At 40.3% G+C, this 14,009-nt stretch overlaps 1 protein-coding gene across 1 annotated transcript in view; it reads right to left on the bottom strand.

Annotated features, from left to right (window-relative positions):
- Positions 1-11,825: 11,825 nt before the first annotated feature.
- SLC30A1 (solute carrier family 30 (zinc transporter), member 1) overlaps positions 11,826-14,009 on the bottom strand; it is a 6,489-nt gene continuing 4,305 nt past the window's right edge. The window contains exon 2 of the mRNA XM_015427616.1: positions 11,826-13,243. Within this exon, the coding sequence (XP_015283102.1) occupies positions 12,327-13,243 (917 nt within the window). The 3' untranslated portion in view covers positions 11,826-12,326. The remainder of the gene's footprint in view (positions 13,244-14,009) is intronic.

The following is a 14,009-nucleotide window of genomic DNA, read 5'->3' as shown; positions in this document are numbered from 1 at the left end:
ATAAAAATAAAAAAGATAAAAGACTTTTGTTTCTACTACAGGCTCTTCATGATTATACTTTTCTAAGAGTCAGATGCAGTAGATTTGGCCATTTTACCAATCCCATTAAAACCTTCAGAGGTGTCAGGCAGGGATGCTTATTAGCCCCGGCTCTGTTTATTTTTTATATTAACAATATAGTAAGTTGGCTTAACACCTCTGATCTTCATCCCCCTAAACTTGCTAACTGGCATATATCTGCTTTACTGTATGCCGATGATGCTGTGATATTATCTCGAACCCCAGTTGGTCTTAGGCGAGCCCTAAGGAAGCTCAGCATGTTTTGTGAAGATGAGCTTCTCACAATTAACTATCAAAAAAACAAAATTGTAGCTTTGTGGAGTAGATCCAAACCCAGGAATTGGGCAATAAATGGCCATCAGATAGAACAAGTTGATAGTTTTAAATACCTGGGCATAGTTATACAGGCCTCCAGTTCTAGGGTTAAGCACAGCAAACATGTTGCCGATCTAGGGGAGAGATCTGCAAATGCCATACAGAAATGTTTTTCGAACACATGGTGGACACTTTGTTCCTGCAGCCCTGAAGTTGGCACAACTGCTCTATGGAACATTCTTAGGGCCACCTTCCTCGTGCTTTATGCTGCAATAGTTCTAGGGTTAAGCACAGCAAACATGTTGTCAATCTTGGGGAGAGATCCGCAAATGCCATACTGAAATTTTTTCGAACACATGGTGAGCACTTTGTTCTTGCAGCCCTGAAGTTATATAAGGCCAAATCATTGGCACAACTGCTCTGTGGAACATTCTTAGGGCCACCTTCCTCATGCTTTATGCCGCAAGAAAGAGTTCAGTCCAAATTTTAAGAGCTGTTCTGCAAGTTCCAAACTGTGTATCCAATGCATGGATACGACTGGAGTCTGGCAATCTTAGGACTGAAGCGAGGGTATGCATTCTATCCCTCTATATGTGGCTGAAAGGTCATTTCAACCCACAAGGCCTGCTTCCCCTGATATTCCAGGATGAATTTCAATCCAGTTGGATCAAGGAAGTTCACTATCATACTCATAGAATTGGTTTCTCACCTCAGCTGCTTTTATCCTATGGATTTGAACAAGCCAAAGGGCTAATTAAACAAAGAGTTGAAGATATTGAGCGACAATCTGACATCTCTAAGGCTTCCAAACTTGGGGCATTGTTAAATATCAGAGGCACCATTGAGCCAGCAACATACTTGACTTCAGTAAAGGGAAAGAATTCTAGAAGGGCATTTGCCCTAGCTAGATGTTCTGCACTTCCATCTGCGGTTATTCAAGGCAGGTACAATAAAAAACCCTACTCTGAAAGGCTATGCCTATGCCCCTTAAGTGAGGTTGAATCAGTAGAGCATATGTTCTTCAGTTGCCCATTTTACAGGGAGGCTCGTTTTAAAATTATTACCCCATTAGTTGATAGGACACCTGGTCGCATTAATACAAACAAAGCAAGGCTTCACTGGCTCCTATCAAATAAGAATACAGAAATTACACATTCAGTTGCTGAGTTCTGTGCATTAATTCTTAGATTGCGGGAATCACATTTTAAAAGTTCTTAAATTCAGATTTCTGTTTTTTGTATTTTGTATATTATGACTGTTTTATGCTTACTCTGTACGTTGGTCTCAAGACCACAATAATAAATTAAACTAATAATTATTATTATTATTAATTGAGCTTTCCACTACACCCTGAGAGTTCTAGCATTCTCAGTATTAGCCAGGGCAGATGGCACCATGGGGCAGATAGCTTTTCAGTGGCAGTTTAGATCTGAAAACAACTCAAAGAGAGGACGATCTCTTCTCCCAGGGCAGTTTCCCTCACCATGGCTATTTTGAACTTGGAGAAAAAATGACTCAATACCCTGACTGTGAATCTCCTCATGTTTTCTGGAATTCCCCTTGAAATAGCATGAGCTGTTTAAATATGCAGTCAGAATGGTGTTATGAGTGCTGATTAGATTCTCCCTGTGATAATACTCCTCCTTTCTTGGACTCTCATTTTGTGGCTTCACTTGAGCGCTATGGAGTCAAGCATGATCACTCACTCTATTCCTCCAGTACATGATCCAAGCCTACATGTTGTTTTCCCTACAGCAAAGCCAGCCATTTCCCAACCTAGAAAAATGTTTGGTTTTCAGAAGCACAATGCATATTTCGCACACAAAAAGGTCCCTCCAGTTAAAGAGGTCTCCAGTAGCAGGACTGGGGAAAGACTCCTGCTTGAGACCCCAGGGAAGCTACTGGTGGGAAGAGGGCACTGTCTCCCCACAAAAAAAGGGAGGGAGAGAGAAAGACCCAGCCTACCTGCTCAGCCAGCCTGGCACCACCTCTCCTGTTCTGTAGGGTTCAGCTTGGCACCTGGCAAGAGCACCACCTTTCTCGCCATTGGCCCACCAGAAGAGGTCCTTATGGCCACAATGGCCAATCTGCCTACAACCATGACAGGTGCATTCAGACGAGGCATTTACAACGGTAGAGGTGCCGGTTGGAATTGGTGTACTTATCGGCATTCACACTGCGAACATCTGCCTTCTGTCCCTAACCGTTGCAAAGAGCTTTAAACCGTTGTATTCTGCCACTAGGTCCCCAAGTGGTGGTATCCTGAGTGCAACGATTGTAATCGCTTTACCCCACCCCACCCACCCCCGTCTGATCGCTCTCCACTGTTGTAGAGCCACTTCCGTTCGGAAGCCCGAGGCTTCCAATTTTCACCCGCCATTTTTTTTTAGGTCAGCGATATGCGCTTGGGCAAAGCTTTGCCCCGGCGTTTGTTTTAAAAAAAGAAAAGGTCCTTAGTTTAATGTTTTAGAGGAGTCCGGGACCTCAGGGAGGCCAGTTTGCTCTTTAAACTTTAAAGGTAAGTCCTCTCTTCAGGGCATGCTTTTCTGGACGGGGTGTTTTGTGCATGCACAAAGATCGCCATTTTGTGGATGGCTGCCTATGCGCATGCGCAAACTAAGTTTTTTAAAAAACCAACAAACCGCCGACGCCTGCTGTGTGTAAATGGGCATACAGCGATGGGCTCCGCAGACAGGAGGTAAGTGTGATCGCATTTTAGCCGGTTGGAACCGGTGCAGTTTATGCTGGCTGAAACGCCCCATCTGAATGCACCCAGTATGTTGCTGGGTTAGACAAATGAATGACCTGACTTCACCTGAAACAGCTTCATATGATGGGTTTCCCCCAGAGAGAGTGAACAGGACCGTTTTTTTTATAGCATGTGGTCTGACAATATTACTGCATCTAGAATGCGGATAGGGTCTTCACTTATAAAAGACAGCAGTCTTCAGTTCAACAGCTTGTTACATTTACAAATAATACAAACCTATTAATAGTGCAACCACACAAGCCTGGCTCAAGTTCTTATCTGTGGTTTTGGCTGCAGAGGCATCTGGCTGGCAACCAAATTATCTAGTGCACTCTTCTCTTAGTTTTTTGTTTGCTTGCTTAATAAGCCACTATCACCCTTTTATTCCATTTTGTCCATCTTATAGATTATTGTAGGAATTCATTCAAGATGAGAAATTAGTTCAAGATCTTGGCATGTAAGCATCCTATTGGATTTACTATACGAAGATATCAAGGTTGCATTATACTGCAATTATTGCAGCTCCAAGACCAGCGTAGCAACAATTATGATTTCAGTTGAGGCACTGCTTTTGGTATATATATAAAAAAATTACCTTTCCAGGCACATTAATTGGAAATGCAACTCTCTTAAGTTCGCAAGAATGTAATGTCTGATCTGATTAAGAGTTCTGGGGAATGCAAAAGTTTGCACACTGCTATGTGTGGAATCACATAGGTGATGTCGCAAATGCAGGCTGGTCTGCAAAGAGCCCATATTCAATCCACCTGGGATTGACTTTGGGCCTTGAACAGGAGATGCCTCTGACATATGACAAACTGAGAATAAATCCCAGTTCCCAAATCACACAGTCACATCAAGCACATGATTACACAAAAAGAAAAAACAACCTACTTTAGGTTGCCCCAAAGATTTCCAGATTGGGGGGGGGGATGTTTGCAAAACAGACTGACACTATATCCAAAAGAGCTTTGTGCAGATTTTGCATAACTTTAACCTTTACAGGAAGTTAGTCTGTGAGCAAATGCTTGCCAACCATATATGGCTTTATGTCTAAATTATAGGTAGTATTGCTGGGATTGGACCATAGAATTTAATGGAGACAAGGTACTGCTCTCAGATTCTAAGTGGAATTACACGTTCAGGGGGCTTAATAGGTTGCCCAATGATACTGATCTGAAAATGTTATAAATATGCATAAAGTTGTAGATATAAACCTGCTAGTGGAACTTTCTTTAATATTCAGTGGCATTGAGTTGTTGGGAAAATATACATCAAATTACATGCAGAATTATCAGGTAATTACTTATTGTCCAAAGGTGATGCTTCTTGGCTATCTAAGGTCAGTAAAGAAGGAACATATTTATCTCATAACTAGCTTCCAAGTTTCAATGAGAATCTTAGTTGCTGCATTTTGGAAGCAAGGTAATCTACATGTTACAAATGTTTGAAGTACAGTGTTAATTAAACTGTTGGGAGCCAATCTAAAAAATAATCCTAAAATAAAATCTATGTAATACCTGTTTTATAGGACTAACCAAAACTCAAAATATTGTACAGGCCTGAACTCTTCTACCTACCAAGCTGGATGCTACAAAGGTGGGTGAGGGAGTAGTTTTCAACCATGATCTCAAAGATTGCACACTATTCTATATTTTTTTGGACTTTGAATATAAAGGAGCAAACTCTCCTTGTACATGTTTGTGATGCAAAAACAAATTCAGATAAGCTATTTGGTTTTTTTTTCAAACAATTTTATTTTGGATTACATGTTCAACATTAAAAAACATTCCATCTTCATATCCATTTCTTATATTTCCTCCCTCCCCCCTTTGGTTGGCTTCCCACAATGCTTCCCCCTGCCCACAAACATTTTTAAATTTCAAGGTAACTTTCTTTCTTACAGTTCAAAAAATTTCTACATTACAACCCTAATAGTTTTCTAAATACAATATGGTATTTTTAACGCCCCAATTTCTTTCTAAGTATTCTTTGAAATCTTTCCACTCTTCAAAAAAGTCTTTCTTCATTATTATTCAACTTCTTCATTATTTTATCCATTTCTGCCATATATAGAACTTTTTGTATCCATAAATTCAGATAAGCTATTTGGAAAGCAGCGGTTCCTTTTTATTTTCTGTTAGCATAATACTCTCAGAAGAATTATGTTCTATCTTTGTTTTTACTTCCAGTAGGGTTCATTAATTTGTAACCGTCTATGTTGCTGAGTTTTCAGTGATGTGTTATCTATTAAGATAGTTACAGTGGGTCTTTTCTGTTCATTTGGTAACATTTGTGTCATATTATGTAGTTTTGTGTATCTGTCTTATAAGTGTCCTTTCACAACTTGCAAATCTTTCATTCTACGGAATGAAGAGCTGTTATTCTGGAACCAAACCCAAAGCACCTTGAAGCACACAGCACTAGCTGAGCAGTTGTTTCAATGGTAGCCCCAACAGAGGACTAATTTCTGACATTGTTCAGTTGTTCTGCATGAAAGATCATGGTATCCTCTTTCCCCAAGAGCAGTACTACTTTCAGTATAAACTACAAAGCTTTAAATAGTGGGAAAACATATTGCAGAATCCACAGCAGTACCCGTTAGCCCATTGCAGAAAAAATATCAGGCTTTTGAAACCTTAAAGGACCAACAGGTTTATTATGACCTTAACTGCACCATTGAACCCACTGTTTTTACAAAGTAGGCAGGGCCAGATGGAGCTTTTGCCCAAGAGGGATTCTGATTGGCCATTAGAGCTTTGATTGCTCTGTAGATTTTTAAAAAAATGTTTTGGAGCTGCTGCCACCACAGCATAAATCACTGTGTGACTGAAAGTAAGTTGTGTGTAAGCAAGAAAATATTTTAAAACAGTACGCTCATTTTAAAAGGCATCCTGTTAAACAGCTTCTGCCTGAAATGTTGAAGAGTTACTATTAGAGTTATGTATAACTTCACTGTCCATGGGGTTTTCTTGGCAAAAATACTGGAGTGGGTTGCCATTTCCTTCTCCAGGGGATCACGCTTGGTCTGAGTTCTCTGCTGTGGCCTGTCCGTCTTGGGTGGCCCTCCACGGCATAGCCCACAGCCTCATCGAACCACACAAGCCCCCTCGCCACGACAAGGCAGTGATCCATGAGGGGGGAAGACAGGAAGGCCTGGCGTGATCTGGTCCATGGGGTCGTGAAGAGGCGGACTCCACTGTGCGACTGAACAACAACAACAAAAATAACTTCACTCCCTAACATTTTGTGCTTGGCTCTGCCTTCCTGCGGCAGCATTTCATGGTTGTTCCCATCCGGTGTCAGAATTACTAAGATTCTTGTAGGCTCAAAAAGGTTGGGGACCCCTGAGATACATGGTATATTTTCAGCTAGGACAAAAACACATTTGCACACAGGAGGACTAAGTCAAGGGCAATAAAATGCAAGGTCAGACTGTACGTCTGGCATTTTGTTGCTTTATGAACCCACTGTTTATAACTTTTTCTACCTTCAGCCGCAGACATATTTCATGCATGTAATGTAATATGCTACAAAAAGTCTACAAGCGCTTATGCCACAATAAACCTATTAAGTCTTCAAGGTGTCCCAAGACTCCTTTTTGTTCTTGCTACAAAACTGCTATCATTCTGCTTTAGTATATTTTCAAAGCTGCCACAGTTAACATCAATGTATGCATCTACATTTAGGAAGTGCACAATACAGATTGCTTGAGCAGCTGCTTAGCTGCAAGTGCTTAATTCTATACAAAGGAAGGCAGCATAAAGAATGAACTGAAGCATGTCACTGCACATCAAGGCAGGATCAAGTCAAATTCTTTGTTCACCATCTATATGCAGATAAACATGCAGCACAAGGTCATGCTGCCGCACATTTGTCAGACCTCATTTTCTACTGGTACTTTGTAACCTTTAAGGAAGCATTTGAGTAAGGAGAAAGGACCATCTTGGGCAATATAGCTACATTCTCAGCAACGCGACCATGACACACCACTGCAACATAAGCCTAAGCAAGGTCCGTCATCTTGAGCCACTCTTACAATCATAATACACAGGCGGTGAAGAACAAGGTGCCCTATGACTTATCTTACCTTGATTACTGGCTTCTAGCCCACTGTCCACTTTCAGGTCTCTTGGACAGCTTATTTTGTGAGCAACAGTGTGGCAGAAAAGCTGTTTGTATTTTTCCCTCTGATCTACCAGAGCATTGTTGAAGGCTCTCACAGCTGGAGTTCATTAGCTGTTGTAGATTTTCCGGGTTGTCTGGCCGTGGTCTTGGCATTGTAGAACCTGATGTTTTCCCAGTAGATGTGAAGATGCCAGTCACAGCTACTGGCGAAACATCAGATCCTACAACGCCAAGACCACGGCCAGACAACCCGGGAAATCTACAACAGCTAGCAGAGTATTCACTTTTATTTTTGCTCAGCAAAATTGAGCTGAAACATCTTTCATATGCTCTTTGAGCAAGTCATTCCCCCCCCCCCCCAAGTTGCAACATAACTAGTCTTGCAGCCAGGTGCAAGACATTGCTTTTCCTTTCAGTTGAGTAAGTTGTAAGAAAAATTTACTTAACACCATTAGTCCAAGGCTTTATCCCATCAATATTTGCACAAGTTACTTCACCTCTGTCATTCTCCTTCCCTTAACATTCTAAGGATTTATAATCCAAACAAGCATTTTTACCTAGTCAGGCCACTGGTCCATCTTATTGGAGAGGTTTAGCAAGTGAACCTGGGACCTTGTGCGTGCAAAGCAGCTGCTCTTCCACCAAGCCTCAATGCCTCTCAATGTGCACAGAGCAAGATGGATAGCACACTGCTGATCAGTTGTTCAGGGCAGGAGGGAACGCTGAATCTAGCTTCTGCTACTCTGTTTTATGGCAGGGCTTTTTACACACACAATACTAGGTAAGCAAGATGAAATGCGCAGAGTAAATGTGCACATAAGTTGCTTCCAGATGTACACCCCACTATGTGGATTGAGGATGCAGCACAGAAATCTGGTGGAAAACTATTATCTGAAAACTTCCAGTTACCGCAAACTCATCCTACGCTATGTTGTCAACCAATTGCACTTACTCCAGTTTTCAGTCATCTAAATGCTTGATTGCTCTAGAACTATTTGACCAAGTCATTAAGGGAGAAAAAAGGTATTCCAACTTTCATATTTTTATATAGCCATATTTATTTCATTCTCAGTCTTGAGTTTATGCAAAGAAACACAGCAGCATCACTAGTTTAACAGAATCCCATTGTCACTGATAAGGTGTAGGCAGACATGCCAGTTATGTCTTCCCAAAAGTTGTTTCAAACAGAACCCATTTAATGCAAGAGGGCATGCCTCTCTAGCTACTACAAGGCATATGGGTTTGGAGACTACAGTTCAAGAACACTTAAATACACATACAGCAAGAGGTAAAAAACCAGGCTCACAAATTTATAAGACATGGATGTGTTCTTCACACAGGCCGTTTAATGACACAAACCAAAGATCACACAGAGGAATGACACAAACCAAAGATCACACAGAGGAAGCTCTTGTTATAAAGTAAGGCTATATTTGGCTTACAAAAAGAACCCCTAAAAAATGTTCTTATCTCAGGCACTCAAAGCACTAGTACCTTCCAGTCCACCAAGAGGTGAAGCGATGGTGCGAGTAAGAACCAAAAATAGAACATTTTAATATTCAATTATTGTTCTGTAAACATAAAAGCCAGAGTCCCAGAAGGCTACACTGATGCTGTTATGAAATTAAAGCAGTATATTTAAATATTGTCGTTAATACCTTAAATATTAATATTTTGTTCACAAGAAACTTAAACGCCACAGGGAAACAGGGTAAGAGCTGCAGAGTGAAGGTAGCTCCCTCCCCCCAAATGAGAAGTCAAAGTGCATTCTACTCAGAAACAGATTCCCATTAACCCAGAGGAGCCCACACTTATACTGCCACTCAATGGCTTGATCTTCAGAACAGCTGAATCAGAACTTCATTTGCGTACAGCAAGAACTGGGGAAGGGAGACAAAACCCCCAACCTTATAAGCATAAACAAGGAAAATTCTTTGAGCACTACTTACTTTCAGAGTTGTAAAAAAAATAAGACATTCAGCAAAACATAGATGCCACTTTTAAACACTCCATTTTGCAAAGATCTCATCCGTAGGCCAGTTTGCAAGCACTTAGTAATGCAAGAAGTAGCCATTCTTTTGATGCTACTTCATAAGTAACCAGTGGATACAAAACATGTACTTTATAGTCTGTTTCCACAGTGAAACGTAGCTTGTAAGGAGATTACATACATTTGGCTATGCACTCACTGCAACACATCTTAGACAGCCACACTGCCATTTTTACTGTGAACATAGCTACCTTGCACATTACAGCAGCTCACTACAAATACAAATGTAGAGAATAGTGTTCACTATCCCAGAATTTAGGAAAAAGCATGAACTTATGTAGTCGCTTGCAAGATGGGGTTCCAATATTCTCACATCATGTAATCAAGTGTAATACGCCCCTCCCATAGCTGGAAATGTTTAAAGAGTTTGGTTTTGTTCCAAAGAGTGTACAAAATTACCAGTTTCCAAAATCTTACTTGCAAAAGCAAAAATGAAGTTCAAACAAGCTGTTGCATAATTTGTTGTAAAAAAATAAGAATTGCACAGGGCACATCTTTAGTTGCTTTCCTCCCTTAATATACAAGAGTCAACATTTGTGCTTTGGAAAGAGATGCAGCATGGAGTTTTGTTTGAAAGAGCTACTTGTTAAGAAGCTATTACCAAAGAATACACCGTTAGTTGAGATCAAGCATTAGGCCCACCACAGCAAAGACCAGAGTTAAAACACAAGTATCTTGATCTGGAACTCGTATCATATTCTAAGACTATGGGAGATACAATCCCTTTTTAAAAAATGAAGTCAGCCAGTTTTTGTAGCAGAGACCAAAAGGTTTAGCTGTGAGACCTAAAGTTTAAATTATGGTGACTTTTTCTGCCAGTCAAGATTTGCACTGAAACAGCTATGCCAGTGTTGTAGCCATGTCAATACAAGAAAACTTCCAGAACTATTTTGCAGCGCACACCCAGTTGCATGAGAAAGAGACAAAATGATTACTGCATACTTAAAGTAACGAGTGAGACACAAACTGAGATTATTAACTGACAGGTGACATTTAAAACCAAAGGAACACAGAAGGCATTGCTAAATGTACTTGATCAGTTTTACAGGTACCATTTTATAACACATTGTAGGGCATCAACTGTGGCATAATTCCCTACCCCCCACAACAATAAGGCTTGACATCAACACTACTGAGCAGTGGGGGATGCAGACCACCACTTAAAAATGCTAATTAAAAGAAGTGCAAATTAGTGAGGTTCTTTATAACTGAGTGAACAAAATTTCATTTTCACCATCAAGTCATTCATCACCTATATGCTGCAAAAATTTTGAAAATATTGTAGCAAGGAAGAGTAAGTCCCAAAATGTCTTCATTGACCTTGCAGTATCTGGTACTATAGTGCTTATGCACTTATCTGAATGGTGGTTCTGTGTGGAGAGAAATTCAGTCAATTCTACAGTGCCTCTCAGTAAGGAATCTCAGAATGCTTTAAAAATAATATTACCATCATCTCTATGAGGGAGGAATCATCCCTATCTTAAATAGAACAAAAAATGAGGTGAGGGAATAGGCTGGCTGTGCGATCCAGAAATGCTTCGGACAGCATCTTTGCACTCAACACCTGATTAGTCCCTATAAATTCAATAGGACTGAGATGGTTTTACTTTAAGACATTTGCGGATTGCACTCAAGCCACTTGCTCAAATTCACAGCAGCAAATGACTGGCAAAAACCATTTATCTCGTTTTCCAAACAGACTGCATCATTGGGTCTTGGAAGACCTACTAGAAAGGTGTTGAGACTGAACTGGGCTACAGTTCTCTTCACTACACAAAAGCTGTCGTGGGTAAAAATCAACAGCACATTGCAACAGCTGCTTCAGAGGCATCTACCCTGTGTTTTGTTACAACAAACATTTCAATGGCATATTAACTTTAGTTTAATGGACAAAGCGGGACAATTTGTAAAGAAATATATTAGTCTTTAAATTTTCACTGCTAAGTTCTACCTACTACGTTTGGTGCCATTCTGAGGCTTAAAAAAAGAGTTATTTCTTTAAACCCAGAAAACTAGATGTAATCCAGTTTACAACAGACCCTTTGCATTTCAGCAAATCACAGATGACACTACTAAAACAGAGACCAGCTCTGGATCTCTAATCCCAGCATGACTCCATTAGAGTTTAGAAAGTTCTATTAAATTCTAAAACCTACACAAATTTAATCAAGCTTTATTGTTTTCAAATAAAACACCATATGAGAAGGGAGGTGGAGACAATGGACAAGCTCCTAAAAGGATACATTCAAATTCAGTTTGAATACTTAACCTTGTCCTCCAGGGGCCATTGAAAATAAACCCAACAGAATTTTTTTTGCAACTAATTTTCAGTGGATCCAGTTTTGTCACCTTACTAGCTTAGTACAGAAAGGAGATTTTTTCCAACAAGCACTGAATATGCTTTGATACTACAACTGACACTGTCCAGTAGGCCTGCTTATGAAAATGTTCACTTTCTCATTTACTGAAGGTCTAAGATTCCCTAAGCATTCTTTTTTTATATACAAAAGTTATATAGTTTTGCCTTTGGTTTCTTCTCCTCAAGGTTTGTAAAATATACACACAAAAATTATGGGTTGGACCTCTTCAGCTAATGGCAGAACTTTCACCCAGGGCACCTTCTCCACTTGGACAGAAGTGTGCCTCCATTAGTAGAACAGACCCACAGGTCCAACCCAATGAGCAGCCCAACACAAATTCCACTTTTTAGGACTGATGTGTACGCACACGCATTTTAATGTTAACTCAACAAAATGCATCTTGGCTGAAATGTTGAAATTGGTTCTCCAGTCATTGCAGCATTGGTGAATTTTTGTGCTAGTCATCTAAAAGTGAATATGAACATACTATATGAGGACGGCACCATGATGTTCTTCCAAACAGGCAGCCTAGATTTAAGCACTGTGACAAAAACAGGGACTTCAGCAATTACATTACTTTGCAACTTGTCTTTTCAACAATTGTCTCACTTCTCACAATCAACCTGTGGTTGAATCCAGATTACAATCCACACAATATTGTACATTACAAAGATGATTCAAATTGTTTGTTAGGGTCAGAGTCCGCCTCTAACTTTACAGAAGGTATACACTCAGATTTAGTCCTCCGGGTTTTGTGGTGTGGAGAGTCAATGACTATTTCAGAGCAAGAAATACTAATACCAGGAGATTTGTCTGTCTTCTTCTGAGCAGGTTTTTCTACAGCCCCACAACATTGCTTCAGAGCACACTGGGTTCTGCAGGGAAGTTCACATTTGCCTACACCTATCTCAGAGCCGACAATAGGAAATTCAGGCTGAACAGTTGTTGCATGTATCCCTTCATCATGAAAGATCTCCTTAATTTGCTTTGCTACTTTCATGTACGATTCTGGATCCTGACATTTTATATGAGCAGTGCCAATGATCCTGCTTCCAGCCAGTTGCCAAACATGCAACTCATGCACAGCTTCAACTCCATCAAGTTTACGGAGTTTCTCATTTAAAGAGCGAATATCAATTTGCTTGGGAACAGTTTGCAAAAGGATAAGGGCTGATTCTTTAAGCAATGGATATGTTGTATAAAGCAGAATGCAAACCATTATCAGACACAGTGCGGGATCCAAATATAGAACCCAGCAGGGCCCAGCTACATGAATGCTCTCTAAATCAGTTGCATTCATATTCATTCTGCTTGAAATCTGAGTAATGTTTTCTGAGCAATGATCATGAATACATGGGTTAACACAAGGCTCATCCTTGGGACATGGGCTCCAGTAAGCATAAAATACTAAGGCGTTCACCACAACAATAACTGATCCCAAGGCATCTCCAAGAACATGCAAAAATACTCCACGCATGTTGAGCTGGGCACTGTGGTCTAGTTCAGAATCCATATCTAAAGAGCGATGACTAATACTCCCATTTGGGTGAAGTTCCACTTGACTGTCTTTTGCCATATCACCTGCAATGAAAAGAGCAAAAACAGTGTTACAGTCCAGATTTCTTGCAGCATCTGTACGTGTCAGCCTTTCAACTAGGCTAGCACACTGATAGCAATATTTCGACAAAACCAGCATTTGAGGGAGGCCAGTTATGGATAGCAGTCCCCTTCACATAACTATGGAATCACTAGTATATGAACTGCACATGCACCACAGAGAAATTATTTCTTACAACACCTGTGTAACTCCCAAAGGCTAAGTCATGAAAAGTAGCAATACTTTGCATCTACAATAGTAACACTTTGCATTTTATAACAGCAATCTGGAACCTTTTAACTCTCAATACCCATCTAATACCAACTTGCAACATGGGATGCACTTGGCCCCTCCTCCAATACCCAATTCTGGAAAACTAAATGTAAAAAGGCAACACACACCAATTGTGGAGCTGCTGCTAGTGTTTCTTAATTTGGGTTTAGCATACAACCCACTTTGTGATTCCTGATATACCATGCGATACGCAATACTTGAACATTCTTTGAATTCTTTACAACAGACCTGTACATTAGGTCATTAGGATCTCTGTACTGCAGCTGGTGAGGCTGAAAGAATGACCTCCTAAAAGTCATTCAGTGAGTCTGTAGCAGAGGAAAATTTGAACTTGGGACTTCCTGGTTCACAGCTTACCTTAATCATTATGCTATACCAGCTCTCAATAGTGTGCATTCTTTGCAGGATTTTAATGAGTGAACTAATGCAATCATAGATATACCTAGAGGTTAAAGG

Source organism: Gekko japonicus, unplaced genomic scaffold (genome assembly GCF_001447785.1).
Source record: "Gekko japonicus isolate JY-2015 unplaced genomic scaffold, Gekko_japonicus_V1.1 scaffold45, whole genome shotgun sequence".
Classification (NCBI taxonomy): domain Eukaryota; kingdom Metazoa; phylum Chordata; class Lepidosauria; order Squamata; family Gekkonidae; genus Gekko; species Gekko japonicus.
The sequence above is the reverse complement of the archived record's forward strand: the minus strand, read 5'-3'. Positions and strand labels throughout refer to the sequence as shown.